The sequence below is a fragment of the Parambassis ranga genome, chromosome 17 (genome assembly GCF_900634625.1).
Source record: "Parambassis ranga chromosome 17, fParRan2.1, whole genome shotgun sequence".
NCBI classification, from domain to species: domain Eukaryota; kingdom Metazoa; phylum Chordata; class Actinopteri; family Ambassidae; genus Parambassis; species Parambassis ranga.
In genome coordinates, this window is record NC_041037.1 from 4240721 (window position 1) to 4261271 (window position 20551).

Genomic DNA, 20551 nt, shown 5'->3' on the forward strand with positions numbered 1-20551 from the left:
GAAACAAGTTCCCAAGTTAGTGTGCTTTTTTTTGGGCAAAAGTTACGAGTGGCTGTGTAAAAACCTTGGTAAAGGTCTGGTTATGGCTCTGGTGTAGATGTAGACAAATGAGAACTATAGGTTCAAGGCAGGAAACTAAGTCCAGTGTGTTGTTGACCCAACCACTCACCCTGACCTCTTCTTACTCAGATTTTTTTCTTTAGCAGCTGATGGACATGAGTCATGCTTGTTCAGCCATTAGAGGCTTCTCTGTCATGCTATTATGTGGGAGGACAGACCGGACTCAAAACAAACCACATGGGCCGTGTTCAGTTCAGTGTGACACTGTGGTTCAACAATGTGTTTTTAATACTTTTTGAATGCTTTACTAATTAGTACATGGGAATAAAATATATCACAGGCAATACTATGATCATATAGATCTCCAGATTATCCTTTAAGTGTCCCCACATGTGTCATTGCATAAATCATGTATGATGACTCTTCCATGGCAGATTTAGAAACACTTTAGGATCTTGTGTTTACAGCCTGCAAAACACCTGTCCAGTCTGAGGCCTGACATTACGAGCTGGTAAATAAGGCTGAATTCATTAACAAACAATGAACACATTCATGTGACATATTCATTTTCCACTGCAGCACCAGGAATGACTTAATTTACATGTTTTGGCCTGAGCGCTTTATGAAAATGAAATGACGTTATTCACGTCGTTCAAGTGTGACTAATGACTAATATTTTGAGTTGATGCTGATTTAATCATATTAATCTGTTTGCAGGCGTCTCTTGAGTTTAATAAATTTTTTTATGCTGGCAGTGGTTCGGCTCACGATAATAAACTAATTCACTTAACTAAGGAAGCGTGTCCCTGAGTGAGAACTTATGAATGAAGGTTGATGACAGCAGGGTATAACAGAGAGTGTTACTCACTCTGAAGGATGGGGATTTGGCGCCTAACTGGAGGTCATCGCGGGCAGACGTGTTCAGGGTTGAGTTTCAGAAAATGACTCATGACAGACGTGATGGAGGGTGACACTGTGCTGCGGCTCAAAGGCCACTGCTGTGATAGTTAATGCAGAAACATCTCACAGTCTCAGACCTGATGTGGCATGATTTATGCGCTGCGTTCAACACATAAACTGCAGTTTTACTGTGATGGTGAAAGCAGAAATGTTTGGGTTAATCAGCTGTGGGGAGGTTATTCTCATCTAACATATTGGTTTTTAAGAAAAATGGCTTCCATTTGTTGAACCCAGAAAAAATATGTTATTTATCACTTAATCAATATTTCTTAAGGGGGTTCAGGCTCTGGGTCTCACACTAAAACTGAATTGAATTGAATTTTTGTGTGTGTGGATGGGTGGATCTGTTCCTCTCTTTTCTTGACGACCCAAAGTAAAGTTAGTTGCTAGTTGGTTAGTAAGCTAGTAGTCGCTATATAATCCTTTATTAGTCCCACAGAGGGGAAATTTCTTGAGTGATGTAATACAATGACCGGCAAGGCCACCAGGCCAAGGCCACTTACACACCAGTAAGTGCACTGGAGGCAATGCGGGTAAAGTGCCTTGCCCAAGGACACACAACAGTGACTAGGAAGAAGTTGGGATCGAACCACCAACCTTCCAGTTATTGGACAACCCTGCTCTACCACTGAGCCACTGCTGCCTCCAAAAAAGCATCCTCCCCGTCTGGGAATCGAACCCCAGTCTCCCGCATGACAGGAGGGGATACTCACCACTATACTAACAAGGAATTTGACAACTTTCACCGAGTTCACAGCAGACAGATCTGCATGTCACGACCCAACAACAACAACAACAAAAGGTGACTTACCATGCATTTATTGGGTTTTTCTCCAGAGTGAACCCTCATGTGGATTAGCAGCTTGTAGCGAGCATTGAATGGTTTGTGGCGCCGTACGCAGCCAGCCCAGAAACAAGCAAACTCCTCCCCTTTGCGCTGGTCGATGTGCACCTTCTCAATGTGCCTCACCAGCTCCTCTTGGCTACTGTAGGCGGCGCTGCAGTCAATCCAATGGCATGGCTGCTCCTGCTGGTCCAGCGCAGGGTCCTGCCCCACAGGCCCGTTGATCCTTGAGGAGTGACGAGGGGACTGGGTGCTGTCCTGGTCGTTGTAGGACTGAATGTGTTGGCCTGAATGGAACAGCTCTGCCTGCTGGTTGGTGGTTTGGAACGGTTCCCTTTTACAAGGCAAGAAATCATCTGCTGGCTCTTGTTTTACAAAGTGATACTCTTCCTGGAGCTTCTGTTGTTGCTGAGATGCTTTGTTGTTTGAATCAGAAGGAGGCCCACATGAGGTAAAAGGTAAAGATGAAGAGGAGGAAGAGGAATGAGAGGCAGGTGGAGAGCCAAAGGATGGAGATGTGGCACAGCTGGTGAGCATGTATGAAATAGGGAGGGAGGGCTGCGGGTAACAGCCGAACCTCTGGGTGCTGTTTTTAGGATTGGTGTGAGCTGTGGTGGCAAAGTCCTCCACAGTCTTTTCGTTGTGGGATGCGGCGGTCTTACAGTTGAGCAGGGAGCTGAGGTCCCGCCCGAGCGAGGACAGGGACAGCGAAGTCATTGGAAGACAGCACAGGCCTCCTGAATGGATTGATGGCTGGCAGAAACCACCAGACGACAGCGGCGCCTGAAGATCCTCTGCATCCTCAAACACACTCCCAAAACCTGGAAGAGTCAGCTGCACATCTGGGGGCCCGAGGTCAGGGGGCCACATGGCGGCCCCCACTCAAGGGGTCCCACCAAAAGATCTCTTCAGTTTAACCTTGATGTCTTGGAGCAACTTTAAAAATCCATTGGAGGTAAAACCGTCCGTAGCATCTTTTAGTACTCAAAAGCAATCAAATAGGATTGATGAGGCGCTGCTGGCATCTTCCCCATGTGTAAAATTGTGTCATTTGTTCCAAACTGCTGCGTGGTCAGTCGTCACTCGAGCACTGTGGGAGACACAAACCAAACCCAAATGAGTCATCATCAACAAAACGCCCTCTAAGAAAAAGTACTCAGATCCTTTAATTAAGTACACATACCAAAGTACTTCAAAAGATCATTCTTAGAGGGAGTGATATAATTAATAAGGCGCAAAGAGGGAAAAGCAAAGCATTCTGCTACATGAAACACAAAGATCTGAATACTGACAAGAGATTCCAACTATGTTTTAAAAATATTTCAGATTTCAGATAGAGGGGCAATCTGAAAACAGCTTATCTGCAGCCTTCACTGTCACCGACACAGAAGGATAAAAACCTCAAGCCAAAAAATTTGGACAGTAATGATTTCCAACCTCAGGGCGTAGATGTTTTTAATGGAAATTACGAGAAAAGTAATCTGCAAAATGAAACTGTAAACTGTGAGGTAAAAAATTTTAGTAGTAAAATTAAAGTAGAAATTCTACAGTAAAACTATGTCAAAATTGGTTTTAAATTTTACATTTTTAACAACAAAGGATAAGAATCAATGTCTGCATTGGTAGGGACATTGTATTGTATTGTTCTGGTTGTGGCTAATGTACAGTGGTCTATTTACAAGCAACATCTGTGGAAGAAATATGACGCCAACATGGAAGAGCCAAAATCTGCAATTATACTATATGGGGGTGAGTTTGTATATATACATAATTTTTTTTACAGTTCCCCTTCCTACCTCAGCTCCAACTCTTTAACAGGTGCTGCCAGTATTCCAAGCCTAAATAGAGCACTGTCTATATCTTTCTTTTTAACTCCACATTCAGACCCAACAAATGCTAAAGCACAAGCTAAAAAAATTGAGAAGTAATGCTTCTTAACCCCAGGAGATACGTGTTTTTAATGAAAAGTAATCTGCAAAGAGAAACTGTAAACTGTATGGTACAAAAATACAGTATGTTAGTAGTAAAATTAAAGTACAAATTCTGCAGCAAAACTGTCAAAATTGTCATATTGGTTTTAAATTTTACATTTTTAACAACAAAGGATAAGAATCAATGCCTGCATTGGTAGGTAGATGGTGCCTACATTACTACAATGCAATCGCAGTATTGTTCTGGTTGTGGCTAATGTACAGTACAGTGAAATATGACGCCAACATGGAAGAGCCGCTAGCTGCAGTTCCTTGATTATACTATATGGGGGTGAGTTTAGGATGTGACTGTTCTGAGTGAAAGGTGCCTGTTTTACAGGTCCCCCTGCTACCTCAGCTCCAACTCTTCGAGAGGTGCTGCCAATATTCCAAGCCTCCATAGAGCATCGTCTATATCTTTATAAGCTTTTATCTTTTTAACTCCACATTCAGACCCAACAAATGCTGACTCAAGGGGTGGGTTTCAGACAGCTCCCAGTGAAGCCACAAACATCTTTACAAAATAAAAAACCTATAAACTGATTCTGGTGTGTAAAAGTGATGGATAAGGTGACAGCAGTTAGCACATTCCACCATCTAAGTCAGGATTTATTGAGATGTTGCAAAGCTATGACCCTAGCTGGTGTCACAATGTGCCACAGCATTTGAAACCCAAAATGTGTTAGTGTCCTTTCTCCTTTTCACTCTGTGTCTAATCATTCCCAACTAATGGACCAAGGTGACCAGCAGGGAAGGTTCTGGATGGAGGACAAACCCAAACAAACACAAAGTCCAGCTCCGTTGTCAGCAGGCTTCAGTCAAACATCTCAACAGTGTGTGACTTTACAGAGAGTGTGTATTTGGTTTCCTTTGCACTGTGCTGTGACAGTCGGGGGCTGATTCATTACTGGAGGCCACCCTGGCAGCAAACAGCCGGGTGCTGTGTGGCAGCTGATTGACTGGAACCCGGTCCAGATGCTTGTTAGAGTAATGGACCACATCTCTCCGCTCGCTACCGATGCAATACAGAGGCTGGACTAAACAGATGTACCCCTCCCAACCAACGCCTGTCACACATACAGTAGCTCTACTGTGCAAAGGTCCTTGACTGTTTATTGGACTCAATTTCCACAGTTCTTTGCCATCTGCTAGATATTGATGATCTAATTTACAACAGGATCCCTGCCATGCGTAATTAGTCATCGGAAAGATTCAATGGGATTTTATGCTGATGGCTATTATACAAGCCAAAAACCAACACAGCTAAGAGGATGAGTAAGTTCACTTCAGTAGTTATAGTAGCTGACGAAGGAGTCACTAAGTGTAGGTTCATGCCCATAGTTTCCTGGTATAGTCTGGTTTACAGTTTTATGATTCTTCCCGTAAATCGCTGGAGTTCCCCCCCCCACCAGAGTCGTGTAGCAGACCAGTCATGGGAACTGTGGTTGAATCTTAATTAGAGAGGCTACGATGTGTCTGTGTGTTGACGGGATGAATGGTATTAATCATATATGTATGTGTAGCAGAAGTGGTTTGGTTTGTCTAAAATATGAAAATTGTAAACTAATACCTGTTGTCTTTAAGAGAGTGAAACCAATACTAGAATTTTGAGGAAAACAAAACACCAGATTCACAGAGACAGATAACCCATGGTCATGATCCAACCAGTTCTTGTAGCATCAAAGCAAGACTGCCAGAAATACACAAGAAATCCAGTTGTAAAGATAGTAAACATGCTTTTTTTAAGCAGTGTCTCTTCACAAAACGCTCTGGTCCGAATCCAGAAAGAAGAGTCTGACAGTAAAACTACAAAAAAAAAAAGTCCCACAAAGCCTCCTCTGAGCCAGCAGACTTTATAAAATAGCAACCTCATCTCATGTGGTGTCTTTTAAAGACTCACTTGCTGAGGTTAGCTAAACACAGCTGTGGCATTTCAGGACAAGCAAATGTGTACTTGTCTCAACAATAAGCACTTGGGTTCTTGATTTTTTTCTGTACATTTTAGTTCAACTGAAACGTGGGAAAATATCACTATTGAAATGAAAAAAGACAAAAAACGTATTCCTATTCTTATTTAAAAAACAATCCTGGCCCTAAACATGGATCAATACAGGCATATAATAAAGTCAGCCACTGCCCAGTACATTTAATTTTTTCTTGTTACAAACAAATTTACAACATCTAATGATTTTATATTGTGAAAAATGTGTTGTAATGCAACAGAAAGTTAGGTCATCACTTCTTGAGATGCATGTGAGCTACAGTTATCTGTGCAGTCTCTTGCTCTGCTTCTAAGCTGCAGTCAATAGTTTTTATATATAACAAAGAGTGATCAGACTGCGGAACAGTGTTTTAGTATCTTTCAGCTTAACATTGTTTATTAAACTTAAGACTCCCCTCCCATTTCCAGGCACAGCAAGCAGCTGTTTCCTACTGTGTACAACCTAATAACACTAAACCGCAGACAGAGACCATTAGTTTCCAGGTGCTAAACATAGTGAACCAATTTATCCAGTGTGTTTTCATGTTGCAGTCACAAAATGCTTTCAATTGCATGTTGTGTGTTTTTTGAAAAAGTAAATAAATAATAAATAATCTTTAACCAGAATAATACTCAAATTATTCGATGCTTTATGCACACTATCTGTATTTATTACATTGGCATTCTGTGTGGCACATGTTCCCTCACATATTCCCTGTAATAATGCCCAATAATCCGTTATCTGAGGTCCTCTTTTACAAACTAGTGCAGAATAGTGCCATCGCTGGTATAACAAGTTTTCTCCTCTCTCATGGGGCAAAATGCTAGCTGGTTCTTGGTTGTTGTCTATGTGGTGTATTGAGGCAAGGGTGTCGTTTTAGCATGGACAGAGGTGACGCGTCCTCACCAATGTCCAGTGATTACTCATTGGGTGCAGGAAGGGTTAAATTCCGTTCCATTTTCTGGCGTCCTACCGATAGGTATCCTCCTATCGTTGGTCCTACCCAAAGCCCTTGATATTCTGATTGTGATTGAGTTATATCGAGGGCTCTGGTCCTACCGTAAGACATATGGCCATGTGATTGGCTGGGCCTTTTCCTGCTGTCACATGTGTAGCTACGTTGGTTGGCAGCGCCAAAACACAGGCGTGACAGCGGGAGCGAGACAGTTCTTTGAATCTTAGGTCAAGAAAAATAAACCCTGGATCTAAACCTTTCATCATCTATTATACACACTGCATATCATTTACATGTGACCCTGTATGCTTGAATTTGAACAGTAAATCTGGTGCAAAATTACAACCAAACAATCACTGAGCCACATGGAATAAGCATCATTTGTATGCCTGCGATCTGAATACAAGACCCTAACGGTGTTTTTTTATTACATATTTGATTACATTTTATGAGTTTAAGGAGAAATAATAATAAGTGCTGTAAATCTTGGTTCTTGGATTTGAATAAAAATACATGAGGACATGTTTCTGGGTCAAAATCCCCACGGGTACAGTATATTTCAGGTTAGGACAATATGTTTGCAGGAGGATCAAATCTCATAAATGTGGCTGGCTGAGCATTAAAGAAAACATTTGAATTACGTAACCTGTTTCACAACTGTCGCCTGTGTGTTTATAACAGACATGAGAGGGCCTGTATCCCAGTAACAGAGAAAGCTGGCTGCAAAGTGAGAGTTTACACTTCACTCTAAATAATTTGTTCATTTAAAAAAAAAAAAAAAAAAAAACGTTAATCCTGTGAAACCAATTTCTTGAGCTTGCGGTGTGCTAATAAATCATAATTTACTCTACTTTCAGTTCATTAACCTTTGTTTGTCCAGAGGAAATTAAATGACAGCTGCCTACTCTACAGTTTTTAAACACACCACAGATTTATGGCTGCTCTGAAGGTGCAAATTATCTAACTTAGTGGTTTAATTTTTCCAGCTATATCTCTTCTAAACTTCATGGGAAAAAAACATTTTCCTCAAACTGCAACATCTTCTTAGTAACTCCTCAAACACCCCACCCCTGTATAAATGTTCCCTGTGTCCAAATACACGCAAACATTCTCAAAAATCTTTAATTCAGTTTTTACAGTCAACTGAAGAGGATTCTTAAGACATTTTAACAAAATCAGAAAATAAACTACCAACAACTTAAAGGAAAAGCAACTTATCTGAATCACAGCTCTGTAATAACCTGTTAACTCTCACATCTTGATCTCAGTATGGCCTCAAACAATTTATTATCAGTCAGGCACCAGCTGTGATGTTTTGTTCCCAAACTCAAGCCCTCAGTTATTAACCTCATTTAAATTTTTATGACTTTTTAGTTTTTGCTCCCAGACAGTACAAGGTTGCTTTGGAGCTCAGCCCATTGGACACAATGTAAACACAAGCTGCTACACATCTATTCAAACATACTGTATGTACACAGCAGCAGGTGTGAAACCAGACACGTCGAGATCTGTAGAAAACAGTAAAGAATGGTGTAATGGCTGATGATATACACCACTACAGGCACAGCTGAAACTTTTTCATACATAACCTTTGTAGTTATAACTCTGAGAATATCCAGCCTCAATTAAACACATATTTCAGAGGGCACAGGGCAAATAAACGTACATCAGATAAATAATTTGCTGCTAAAAAAATAAATCAAAAGACATTTAGAACTTACAAGAATTGAGCCAAATGTTCTCTTGTGTACATTATAAAAAAAAATCTGTCCGACTGCTTCAGCTGAGAAACTGTAACAGGATTATCATAAGGTGCAGCCTCCTGAAACATTTATTTATACGGAGGGAAGAGGCCCGACCTGAGCTGCTGACCCGACACTGCAGAACCGCACAAAGAGGCTCAGTGATGCGATCAGAGGTGAACTTGTTTCTTAGTGCAAAGTAGTTCACACAATAACCTCAATGTAAACAGCGACAACGTAGGCTCTGATTAAAACTATTTAAACATTGATAAGCTATTATCACATTCTAAAAATATGTCCAAACCTTCGCCAAAAAATATGATATAATACTCTTGGTTATTATCGTCTTTAAGTGCTTCTATGCACTTGTAACTTGTATTTGAGAATTTTAGTGTTCATCATTTTAATTTAACTTGAACTGTCCATTCCTGCTGGACATAGCCATGTGTTGTAATAATTTTAAAAAAGTATCTCTCATCCATGGGAGCCCATGGTTGTTCATTTTGATCAGTCAGCTGCTCATTTAGTGTGTGATTCTGAATATGCTTTTCAGGTAGAAACAAAAAAAATAGCCAAGAACTTAAGAGTTAATTCATGTTCATGTTCATGTTAATTATTATATGTTATATGTTATTATATGTTCTTTGTATGCACCAATCACTAAGGCAAATTCCTAGTAATGTGAACCCCCTTCACTTACATGGCAATAAACATGATTCTGATTCTGATTCTGAAGAGGATTTAACCACAACTACAATTGTTGCCAAACCAAAGCTGATTTTGTGCCTAAACCTAAGCGACCTTTAGCCCCTTCAGTGTCACATTATAAAACAGATTTTAACAACTGTTTTGGAAAACGATCAGGCAGCTGATGTTTCCTGCCAATACAGGAATCACACCAGAGAAATCGTTTGCTCTGAAGAACAATCATAACTGATGCATTTTGTCGTTTTTGTGTGACCATGGCGATCCACACATTTCTCACATTTCAGGAAATTTTTGGCACAAAGACCGAATGACCTGTAAGGCAGGCTTTCTCAAAAACACACACACACACACACACACACACACGGTTCATGTTGATCTGGAGCTAAAACAGGAAGTCAGAGCTAAACAGGAGAAGGCCTGTGGACAGTGTGGTCAGGCTAGCGTCTGCTGATGAAGACCGCATGGCTGTGAGTTGCCGCTTTGTTTCTGAACCTGTCAGCCCGGTGTGCCGCTCTGATCCTCGCAGCCAAGTCTGTGTGAAAGGGTGCTGAATACAATTTTTCCAGACTCGCAGAAAATCCCTGCAGCATCCAAATGACTGATCGTCTTAATGAAGGAGGCAATGTGAGGCAGCAACAGCACCGTGGCAAAAATCACCAGCAATGCCAATGAAGACAGAGACCTCCAAGTCATGTCTAAATTTGAAAGTACAGCTCTGAGGAGAGCGCTGTCCAGGTGACAAAACCACTGATGTCTTTGGAAACACAGCTTGAAACTGAAGTAAGGAATGCAACGCTGCTCCGCAAGACCCCAAAGGAGGATGTGATTACTCTTCTACCCATACTTATATTGAAACGCCAGCTGGAGGAGCCTGACCTGAGCTTAGGACAAAAAGATACAGAAGAGTTTACAGATAACCCAGAGGTTGGGCTGATTACAGCAGTTTGTTGCTTCACCAATATGACAAAAAAACCAAAGCTTTACATACTACAAGCCCTTTATCTTTAAAGGCAGTGGGATTCTCATGAGATTCATGAGGTTCATGAGGTTTTAAGCTATGAAGGTTTAAGGTTAAGGTTTTAGGTATGACAACAGCAAGAAGTGACCCTTCCTCCCAAACATCTAAACTGATTCAAATTATAAGTCTGAACATCTTTTTTATGTTTCATGGTCAACAGTTGTTTTTAATTTGGAGGTGTTTGCATTCTGATTCAGTTTTAGTGAGGATGTGTGTTAAGTTTGGTTATTAAGGTCCAGAATAAACTGAGTTCTATATTTTAACCTTCTGATGTGATAAATGCAAGCACACTGTGACTGATGGACTGGCGGCGAAGGCTAGCTGGTAAACTCCCCTTAGTTATTTTGGTCATTTGTATCACTCCTACTTCCAAAAACACCGTAAAACAGTTTATGTTATTAAAGCCAGAAAATTCTTTGGCAGTTTTTCGGATTTTGAGAGACAGTTTGGGTCAAAGTAAACTCAGTGGGGGCAGGTGAATAACACACACTTGTGTTGCACTAAAAAAGTGTGTTATTGGACCATCAATCAGAAATGCTATATTAGTAAGAGGTTTGAACTACTGTTAGTGCTGTGTCCAGTTTAGTCACTGTGATCCTCTCAGGGCCTAAATAGTCCAATGTTTATAGAACTATGCAAGCATCTATTTCACCCAATAGAACTATTTATTAATATTACTGTCAATGTCAATGTCACATTTATTTATATAACGCATTTCCAAGGCCACAGCCTACCAAAGTATTTTACAGTAAAAACTGTAAAGCACTATGCTTACATGTACAACATATTTCAATGAATGTCTGTTTCGAGGTGATGTTTACATGCACTGCAGCTACAGAAATATTCCCTTAAACATGTTAACCAGCATATGTACTAGTAGTGGTAGCCAAGCTTAGCGTGACTGACGCTAGTTTGGCTCAAAGTTTGTAGCCAGGACTGGTGAGAAAGAGTAGTCATGGCTGAGTTCACAGATGCAGACTGGAGAGAACATTTCTGCATGTTGTCAGACTCATTCAACTAAACCAAGCCAGTGGACACTGATGTAAAATGCTGTGAAAACACTTTAAGGTGTTTACATATGATAATATTAATAATTATTATCATACTCCCTGTCTTAATTTGATTATTGCTCACTCACTGGGATAAGATAATCGGAAAGGATGTTTATGGCAGTGTCTTGTTCACTCTATGCTCTTGCCCAGGTAATATCTGAGCACTGCTAAATGTTGTCAGTAAATGTGGATCTCCTGCTCCATCACTGCTCACCTCTGTCCTTTCTGCCTGGCAGACTTAAACATTTCCAAGCAGGTGTGGATCTGTGAGAAACTAAGCCTAAGCGCAGATGGCAGGAAATTCCAGTGAAATGACAGTGGCTCAGTCCAAACCCACAAGACAGCATGATCAGAGCCCAAGGACCAGATACAGCGGAGCCAGCAGCACTGCCTATGGACTCCTTTTGGACTCCTGAGCCTGCCAGCGTCTTGAAATAGGAGCAGCTTCATGAGGCGTCTGCTAAAACTCTTCTGCAATGGCCGGATTCTGGTGTGGTGGGTATGCCGACTGTCTCCAAGGTGTCTTTCCAAACTAATTTTTTGGGTGGTATTTGGTCTGAGAAAGCGTGTAAAAACAGATTGTGTTTTACATCTAGTGGTTTATTGTAGCCAATGTTTGGTGAACTATTTGAGCCAGTAGGTCAGTCAGGACTACATCAAGCAACACTTTCCAGCTCTTGATGCAGGACTCCTCCATATGATGTCATGGGAGAGTTTTTGAGAAGCAAGAGCTGAAACACAGGAAACTTCTCAAAACCATAGAATGAAACACTTTTAATCTGCAATCCGCAGAATTATTACACAATATAAATAGAGGACAAGTTCCGACTGAGACATTTTGGCCGTGCTCCAGTTGTTGTCTATCAGCTATAACAAGTTAGCCGCCCCTTGAAGACTTGGCAGCATTACTGTATGGTCAGAACCTGCAACCTGTGATGACACTGCACAGGTCAGCAGACTTATCACCACATGAAACTGAAAAAAACACAGCACAGTTTGTCCAGTTACAGTTCTGACTTTTTTCCATTTTAATTACGGCAAGAAATCGAACTGAAAATGTTGCTACAGACACCCGGAGGCTGGAGTTTGTGCCCCCTGTGGGATGGTTTAAAAATGTAGGATTTAGGATTATGTAAAGTATGGATGAACTGAGTCTGTGCAGTCTCTCCAACTGTCACTGTGTTGGTACAGTTATAGTCCACTGAAACTTCCGGTTAATCCAAATACAGGCAAAGAGGTGAAGTGATCGAGGCTGAAGTGATATTTTAAATCTCACAGAAGATCTCTCAGAAAACTTGAAGCATAATGCAAGAACTTGCATTACAAAGAAACAAAATCCATCTGGTTTTCTGCTTGTTGGTGTATTTATTTGTGCAGGAATAGAGGTGAATGTATTAAAATGGATACGTGTGGAGCTCAAACCACCGCTTGCAGATAATGGCTTTCTCCAAAGGGCCGTGAAATGTTTGGAGTCATATTGCAAATACACGCAGAGGAAGGAATGAAGCAGCCAGATGAAAAAAAAAAAATCCTATTAATACTGCAAGCATGCTGATGTCCCAGGCTGAGAGCCAAACTCTACTTTATGTATTGATGTCAAAACGATGCCAACCATTTTCTGTCAAAGCATTACTAAAACACATTTTTATTCAACATGTATGAATGTGGTTACAGCAGGACCTCTGCGGCCATCAACTGTTGCTGTTTTTTTGTACAAAAACTTTGAAATGTAAATATATTTTCCTCTGAGAGCAGATGAAACATGTGTATGTCTGTTATGCAGATTCTGTGAGGTGTCATTAATCTTGACACATCTCTTTAATTTAACTGCTATATTTGTTATGCATGTGTGTTAGTCTTAGATGGCTCCCAGCAATAATATTTAAACTTTGAGTCTGCTCTTCTCTTTAGTGTACGCGTCCCAACACAAACTAATGCAAACAACAGTGCATCGTGTTCCTTCTGGCTGACACTGCACGCTCTGTAATTAGTAATACTTTTAATTTGACATAATAATTTTCTCATTTTTGCAGGACAGTTCTTCTTTGTTGTTGAGTTTATTTAGCAATATGTTTGCTGGGATATCGTTTATGGCTGCTGCACTGATTTAATCAAACTCTGCTCTCTTGCTGCTTATGCTGCCGCAACTCCAGCCTCCCACTGAAGCCCTCGGGGAAATGAACTAAATAAATGTATTGTGTTATCCTCTGTAAAAGTCTTGTGTCTTCAACTTTAAAATTATTTAGTAACAATAGAGCTTTATAAAGCTGTCGCCAGACTCGCTCAACTGGAGCTCTGATGTGCGTCAGAATCAGGCAGATATGGGGCAAAAAAAAATGATGTTTCCACCACTTCTGATCAGAGGTGGAGCCTACAAAACCAATGAGTCATTTGCCCTAGACATATTTCCAACAGGGCTGAAACCAAACTTTTTTTTTGCTCATTTATTTTGTGGGTATTTTTCTGATGGGCTCATTTAATTGCTACGAATTAAAATCGTGTTAAAATGTAAATATATTTCTTACTGTAGAACAATACACCATCTATCACCTAAACCTAACCAAGTCGTTTTAACACCTAAACCTTAAAACTGTCTGAAACAAAAGCAAAGCGAGCAGTGAGGTTCAACATGTGTTAATCCATATTACTATTCATTAACCATGATAGATGGAGTCAGACATTGCACAGATGGAATAGGCTCGACACGATAGACACTACAGTGGGCCTTATTGCGATAAAGAATTAAATGTAAACTAGACTATATGGTTCCTTTTTGTGGTTTGTAACAGGCTATGCTTTCATTAAAACATTTGAGGTATGATATGACTACTTCATATACAGCCCTTTGTACTTTAACTTAAACTATCTGAGAACTATTTCTAATAATTCAATCAAGACCAGGAGGAAGGGCTCAGCTGCACCTAAAACAGGATTTAAATCTAACCCAGCACACATTTCTTTAATAAATTTGTTTTCCATTCATGTACTGCGAGAATAACCCCGAGCAAGAATCTGGAGTTTATAATCATTATGCAGAGATAAAGTACCCTCCATGTATTAACTGGAAATCCCACTAATTCACTAAACTGTGCCTAGGAGAAAAATTCTAGGACTTGAAATAAGTTCCCAAGTAAACATGATTTAAAAAGACATTGGCCCGCAGTTCATATACCCCAGAAACAATGTTGAAACAGTTACCTCTGGTACTTGCAGCGGGTCGTATTACCCAGCTGTGTCACCCTTGGGTGTTGCAAAAGAGCATGCACCTCTGGCCAGGAATAATATTTCTGAGCAGAACCAAAAATGAGCTCTGCTTGTAGGGCAATCACTGTTAATGTCCATGAAAAGTATGCAGGGACCAGGCAGCTGAGGAAAACAAGTGACGAACCATTTCATCAGCGTGCTATGAACACAGCAACGGCTGTCAAAAAATAACTGGTTCTAACTAGCGTGAGATCAGATGTGACAAATTCAAGACTGCAGGCAGGTTTTTTCAAAGATGTAGTAACAAATATTTGTGTGTGAGAAAGCAAATTTATTTCTTGCCTAACACTAATGTGTCCCATATGATCAAGACTTCTTTGTGAATTTAAACACTTAATTAAAGCTGCAAGCAACGTTACAGGGCCCTCACACAACTTGCGGTCCATAGAGGCCACCGCAGTCTTCTATGATCTCCTCTCATTTCCACAGATGTACACCAAAAAACATATGTACAAGAGACATCTCCTGCTGCCAGTAGGTGGTGCTATGACTGTATCATCATATTAGCATATCAATCTGTTCAGACTCATATGCACAGCAAGATTTTGTCCACATTGGTGGCAACACTGCAGAAAATACATTAACTTCCTATGTAAAGGCGAAGGGTCGACTTTGCGGACCACCGTAATACCTTTTAAGGAGTTTTGAAATGCATCTATTCCCTATGTAGTCATGAGTGGACTCAGTGAATTTCAGCTCAATTGGATGAAGTATGTCAGGCATGAAAAGTTTTTTAGAAGAGTCAGAAATTGCCAAAAAATTTCAACACATTTGTACCAATTTTCATGATCCTGTGTCCAACCAGCCAGAGGGGCCATGCATTAGGGGGCGCTATGGAGCCATTTCAGCATGTGCGTTTGAAAAGACAGATAATTACAAACTCTTTCGGGCAAACAAATATGCCTACTACGTTTGGTGAGTTTTTGAGCATGTTCAGGCCTCCAAAAATGCAATCATCTGAGGGGAAAAAAATAATAACCCCAAGGGTTCCAATAGGCCTCTCACACCACTCGGTGCTCGGCCCTAATTAAATACATTAGGTCATCTTACTCTGTAATGTAAACATGAGGGGCCTTGGTGACAAATATATGGCTTTAAACGACCATCAGAGGGAGTTGTTTCCATTCAAATGTTGCAGTTAACCAAACAAGAAGCGATTTAAATCAGCAGCTTTCTCCATCAGCTGGGTTTGCAGTGAGTTTAACGGGATTACATCATCATAAATATGATGACAACTTTGCAGTGTTATTTTAATCTACTTCCTGCCTGTACTTGTCAAGAAAATCATTATTGTTGCAGCTAAATGTTCCCTCCTGGGATCATGGAATAACATCAGGAAAAAAAAAATCCCAACAAAAACATCTTTCATCACAAAATGTCCTAAAAGCTTGTTGTAGGCACTTGCCATGTCACATGTGCTTTCCTGAACCTAGCCAAGTAGTTTAGGTGGAGAGCAGAGGTGTTGGTAGGACAAGTGTGTGAATCTGTTGTTCTCCCACGAAGAAGAAGAAGAAGAAGAAGAAGAAGAAGAATACATAGCGAAACATAAACAGCATGGCTACCACAACAACCTGCAGCAACACACCATCCCATCTGGTTTCAGCTCAGAGTCGGACCATCATTTGTTTTCTAATCGCACCTCTAGGCTGTCTGGGCTGTTGACCAAGAAGTGACTGAGTGATGGAGTGCTATATCGATGACCTGCCACAATCACCTGACCTAAAACCCAGCTGAGAAGGTTTGGGCTGATGAGAGCCATAGAGTGAAGGAGAAGCAGCCAACAAGTGCTCCGCATATGTGGGAGCTCCTTGGAGGCTGCTGGAACAGTTTCAGAAGACGACATCATGAGGATGGTTGACAGAATGAAGAGTGTGCAAAGCAAAGAGCGGCTATGTAGAAGAATCTAAATTTAAACCATATTTTTGGTTTTACAAGGCAACAGATACAGATACTCTTGTTATTTCAATGGTCTGGAAATGTCGACCTCTACGTCCTCTTGGCAAGTTTGGGCTGGCAGGCAGGTACGTATAAATAGCCCTGCAGAAGCAGCATAAAGACAACAGAAGACATGAAAAGAGGTAGGGCTTAGTTGTCTTATTAAGACACCACTATTGAAACAAACAAACAAACAAACACAGTAACCAGGCAACCATCTGTAAACCATAGTGCCACCTCACACCAGCCCTAAGATGTAAAGAATTCAATTCCTTTTTGGCCCTTTAAGAGGTAAACCTGGCCATGTTTTCGTCTAATGACACTCAGGTTTAACGGTGAGTAAACAATTCAATAAGCCTGAAATGCTCTTGTTATTTTCCTCTCTGGATGTGAAAACTGAAGGAAACATACAGTATATCTGCCAGGTCAAATAAATATTTTAGGTCGAAACAAATCTGGGCTGTTTCCCGCTCGTAGCACCAAGCTCCATCTGAGCCCCTGAACAAACAATCTGAGCATCTGGAGAAATAATCGGTGAGTCACTGGTATTGATCAACAACATCAATCACCTCCAAAAGGGATATTAAGGAAAATCTGTGCTTCAAAACATAAATCTTATTCATCGCTCAACTGTGAAAGCCACATTTATAGAATTCAATTAGGTAAAAAAAAAAAATAATGAAATTAACTGTGATCTGATCCTCGCTGCTCACCTGTGAGTACAAACATGAAGCTCTGTGTCAAGACTAATGATTAAAACAAGCCTCCTCATCTGTTTGACTTTGAGTACGTCAGATTTCCACCCCCTGCACAGCACTTTTCATTCCAGCTACATCACATACAGTAAATCAGTGCACAGCAGAGCAGAGGATAGGAAGAGTCCCATAAGTTATAAGAGGCGGGGGGGACATATATCACATTTGTGCTCAAAACAGTGTGTAGCCCCTCTCCATTAATTGCCTTTTTCAAATCCATGTTGCACAATCAAAACTAGTTCTTGTGTACTCCGTGATCTGGAGGTAAAAAAAATCAGACCTGACAATAGCATTTAAAACACTAACTATTTATCACATATACAGTGCACTGACTGAACAAAGCTTCCTGTCTCAGCTGGGGTCCACCTACAGGAATAAGCACTTATTGTTTTTCCATCATTGTCTGAGGAGAACAACTCATTAAATCAGGTTAAAGTCACACTACATCTAACACACAACATAAAGCACGTGTTAAACTACATGCACGCACACTTTCAGCGGGTTAACAGGCGTTAAAGTGCGGTCCGGTTGCACCGGGAGCACAGATCTTACCGTGCTGTGTCCAGCCATCAGCCTGCTTGTTAGTAGGTCTTTGACTCGCGCTGGCTGCACGCGGATTGTACTTCCCACTGTCACTGCTGCGCGTTCACGGGCTGCATCTTCTCTGCTGCGCGCTCACGGGCTGCATCTTCTCCGCTGCGCGCGCACGGACACTCCTCTGGCCCTACGGTAATAATAATAATACACAACACTTCATTTGTAAGAGTTCCAACTACAATACTTTACATTTCATATGAGGCTTGATGATCACAGGAGTATAACATTAAAATAGAAGAAACGTGGTTTAAAAATAAAGAAGAAAAAACACTTTACTTCAACCGCCTGTCTTTTTAAAGTCCAGATGCTGAGGATAACATTATGAATCTGGGCTAAACTCCTCATTGCTAAACCCGGCGTTAAAGTATAACTTGATGAGCTTTTCCACGGCGACCAAGACAGCAAGCAACGTGTGACTTTAGAGCGTCAGAGAATATCTAGAGTTTTTTTTATAGCTTTCAAATATGCCAACAACAAAAACAACTCTCTTGGCTCTATGATGCTAACTGTGGTTTGGTTAGCATTTTAAATAATAGTGTGTAAGAGTGTCATAGAAGGAAAAAGATGGGCGTTTTAAAGGGGGAGAATGGGGGGTAATTAGCAGGTGATTGGAATAATCACCTGTCAGTTACTGTCTATCAGAAACTACCTTCAATCATGTCGTCTTATTAACCGCTGCACAAAAACAACTACAAACAACCGAAGTTTTTTGCAAGCTAGCAAGGAGCAGTTACCGTCCTCACATACCTTTATCTCCTCGTATAAACGCTCATTGGCTGGTTAACAAAATCTCGCGAGAACTCAGCTAAGTTAAGCCCCTCCCCTCCCAACACATTAATATTTATATTTCATTTAAATCAACTTTTTTCTGGGTTTAGTGGAAGCTAAGTTAGCTTAATGCTAATAGCAACTGAGTGAAGTCAAGCTAACAAAGGGAATAACCACTTTCACTGTTGTTCAAGCTAGGTTTCTTGGAGCACAGTAATTTTATTTCAAGCTATAGTATGTAGCAATAGTATTAAGTATTTGACAATAGTTTGACAATGTCAATAAAATAATAATTTAACACAGTCATGTTGGACTGTGACTTCTTTTTATGGGAATCCATTATCAGCACCTGCAACACACAGAACGTAGAAGTAAGACATTAAATTAAAAAGATGTGCACAAAAAGAGTTAATTCACTTCAGACAAATACGTCTGCCAAACCAAAACATAATAGAATATTTATGGCTGTTTCTCCCCACATGGTTTACCACTATTCCTATATAATATCTGACAGTGACTTAATATTAGGGCTTCTCATCCCTTTATGATATTTTTATTTCCAGTGGTTTCCCTATAATGTGGTACTTGGTGTTGACCTTACACTGACCATAGTCTGGTTTCTGGGCTGCGCTGTTTCCTATGGTATCTCTGCCATGTGTAATTTATGCTGGGGATAAAAATGAATGGCACACATTGCCGTCTCATCCCTTCTAGCGCTGACATGCTGAAGGTGAAGCGTACGCCCTGATGATCCCGCATTTGTACCAGTCATATCAAAACTTGGACACGCTGTGTGACAGTCTGTCACAAAAAAAATGACCCGTCCTTGTAGTTTGACAGAACTGAACAAAGGAGGCAAACAAGCAGTGAAACCTCGCATCTGTGGATATGATTATACAGTTAAATATAATCATATACACAGCTAGTCAGAGTTATATTTCTGATTCCTGAGACCAAGCACACTGCTGTAAACAAGTCCTCTGGGATCGTGCACCAAACAAAACCAGATGGGCAAACACAATTCACAAAAGAACATATTCTCTATGAAAAAGTGGGACATAGGGTTTTCAGTGCTAACCAGATACAGAAAACAGCTGGTGTTGGTCTGTCCTTTCTCTCTAAAGCCATTCAGAAATCTCAGATTTTGAATTCAAATATTTGGCAGATGGGATGAAGGTGGTCAAAAGAGTGACAAAGGCTCAAACTAGTGTGAAACATAAGAGCTGTGATTGGAGATTTGCTTTAATTTTAAGGCTCAGAGGCCAAACGTGTTAAGAAACACATAAAATGCAGCATTAACAGGTCCCTATTTGATTTACCAATACACTTGTTATACAGCACATGTACACTAGATGTCCTCAGTGGATTTTCACCTGTGTACGTCACCTGCCTTTTTAAATATGCCTGCACACCCACTATTGTTTACTCTGTATTATATTATTCTGTAAATATATAAAGTATGTGTAAGACTTCTGACAGGGTTTCTTAACTATGTATTAAATGTTTGTTTTCATGTCTATTACCATAACTGTGTTTGTAACCCTGGTTCATCTCTGCAGGGGTCATGTTTGCCTGCTGTAGCCAAACCCTACAACACACATACAAACCCTAACAAAGGGTTAAATGAGGCCTCGATGCTTTAATAAAGTTGATCGAAGCTGAAGCAAAAAAAAGCACACAGCTGCAGATTAATTATACTTTGTAATCAAAATGGTCGCACACTTAATAAACATCTACTTTGACTGGGAACATAATTACCAGAACTGCTGAGACAACACTCAAGACGTTTCACGTGCCTTTTCACACCATTTATCTGTTGGTGTAACAACACTGCCACCTTCTGGTGGGCTTTGATAACAGAACAGAGGCTTACTGTTATATACATACAGTATGATTTACATAATCTTTATTAGAGGTATCATTTTTGTTTTTTTTTAAATA

At 40.5% G+C, this 20551-nt stretch overlaps 1 protein-coding gene across 1 annotated transcript in view; it reads right to left on the reverse strand.

The window, feature by feature from the left end:
- Window positions 1-17899, reverse strand: part of glis1a (GLIS family zinc finger 1a) — a 35554-nt gene extending 17655 nt beyond the window's left edge. Inside the window, exons 1-2 of the mRNA XM_028427607.1 lie at window positions 17798-17899; window positions 1832-2954 (exon numbers count right to left, since the gene is read on the reverse strand). Coding sequence (XP_028283408.1) covers window positions 1832-2734 — 903 coding nt within the window. The 5' untranslated portion in view covers window positions 2735-2954; window positions 17798-17899. The remainder of the gene's footprint in view (window positions 1-1831; window positions 2955-17797) is intronic.
- Window positions 17900-20551: the final 2652 nt, after the last annotated feature.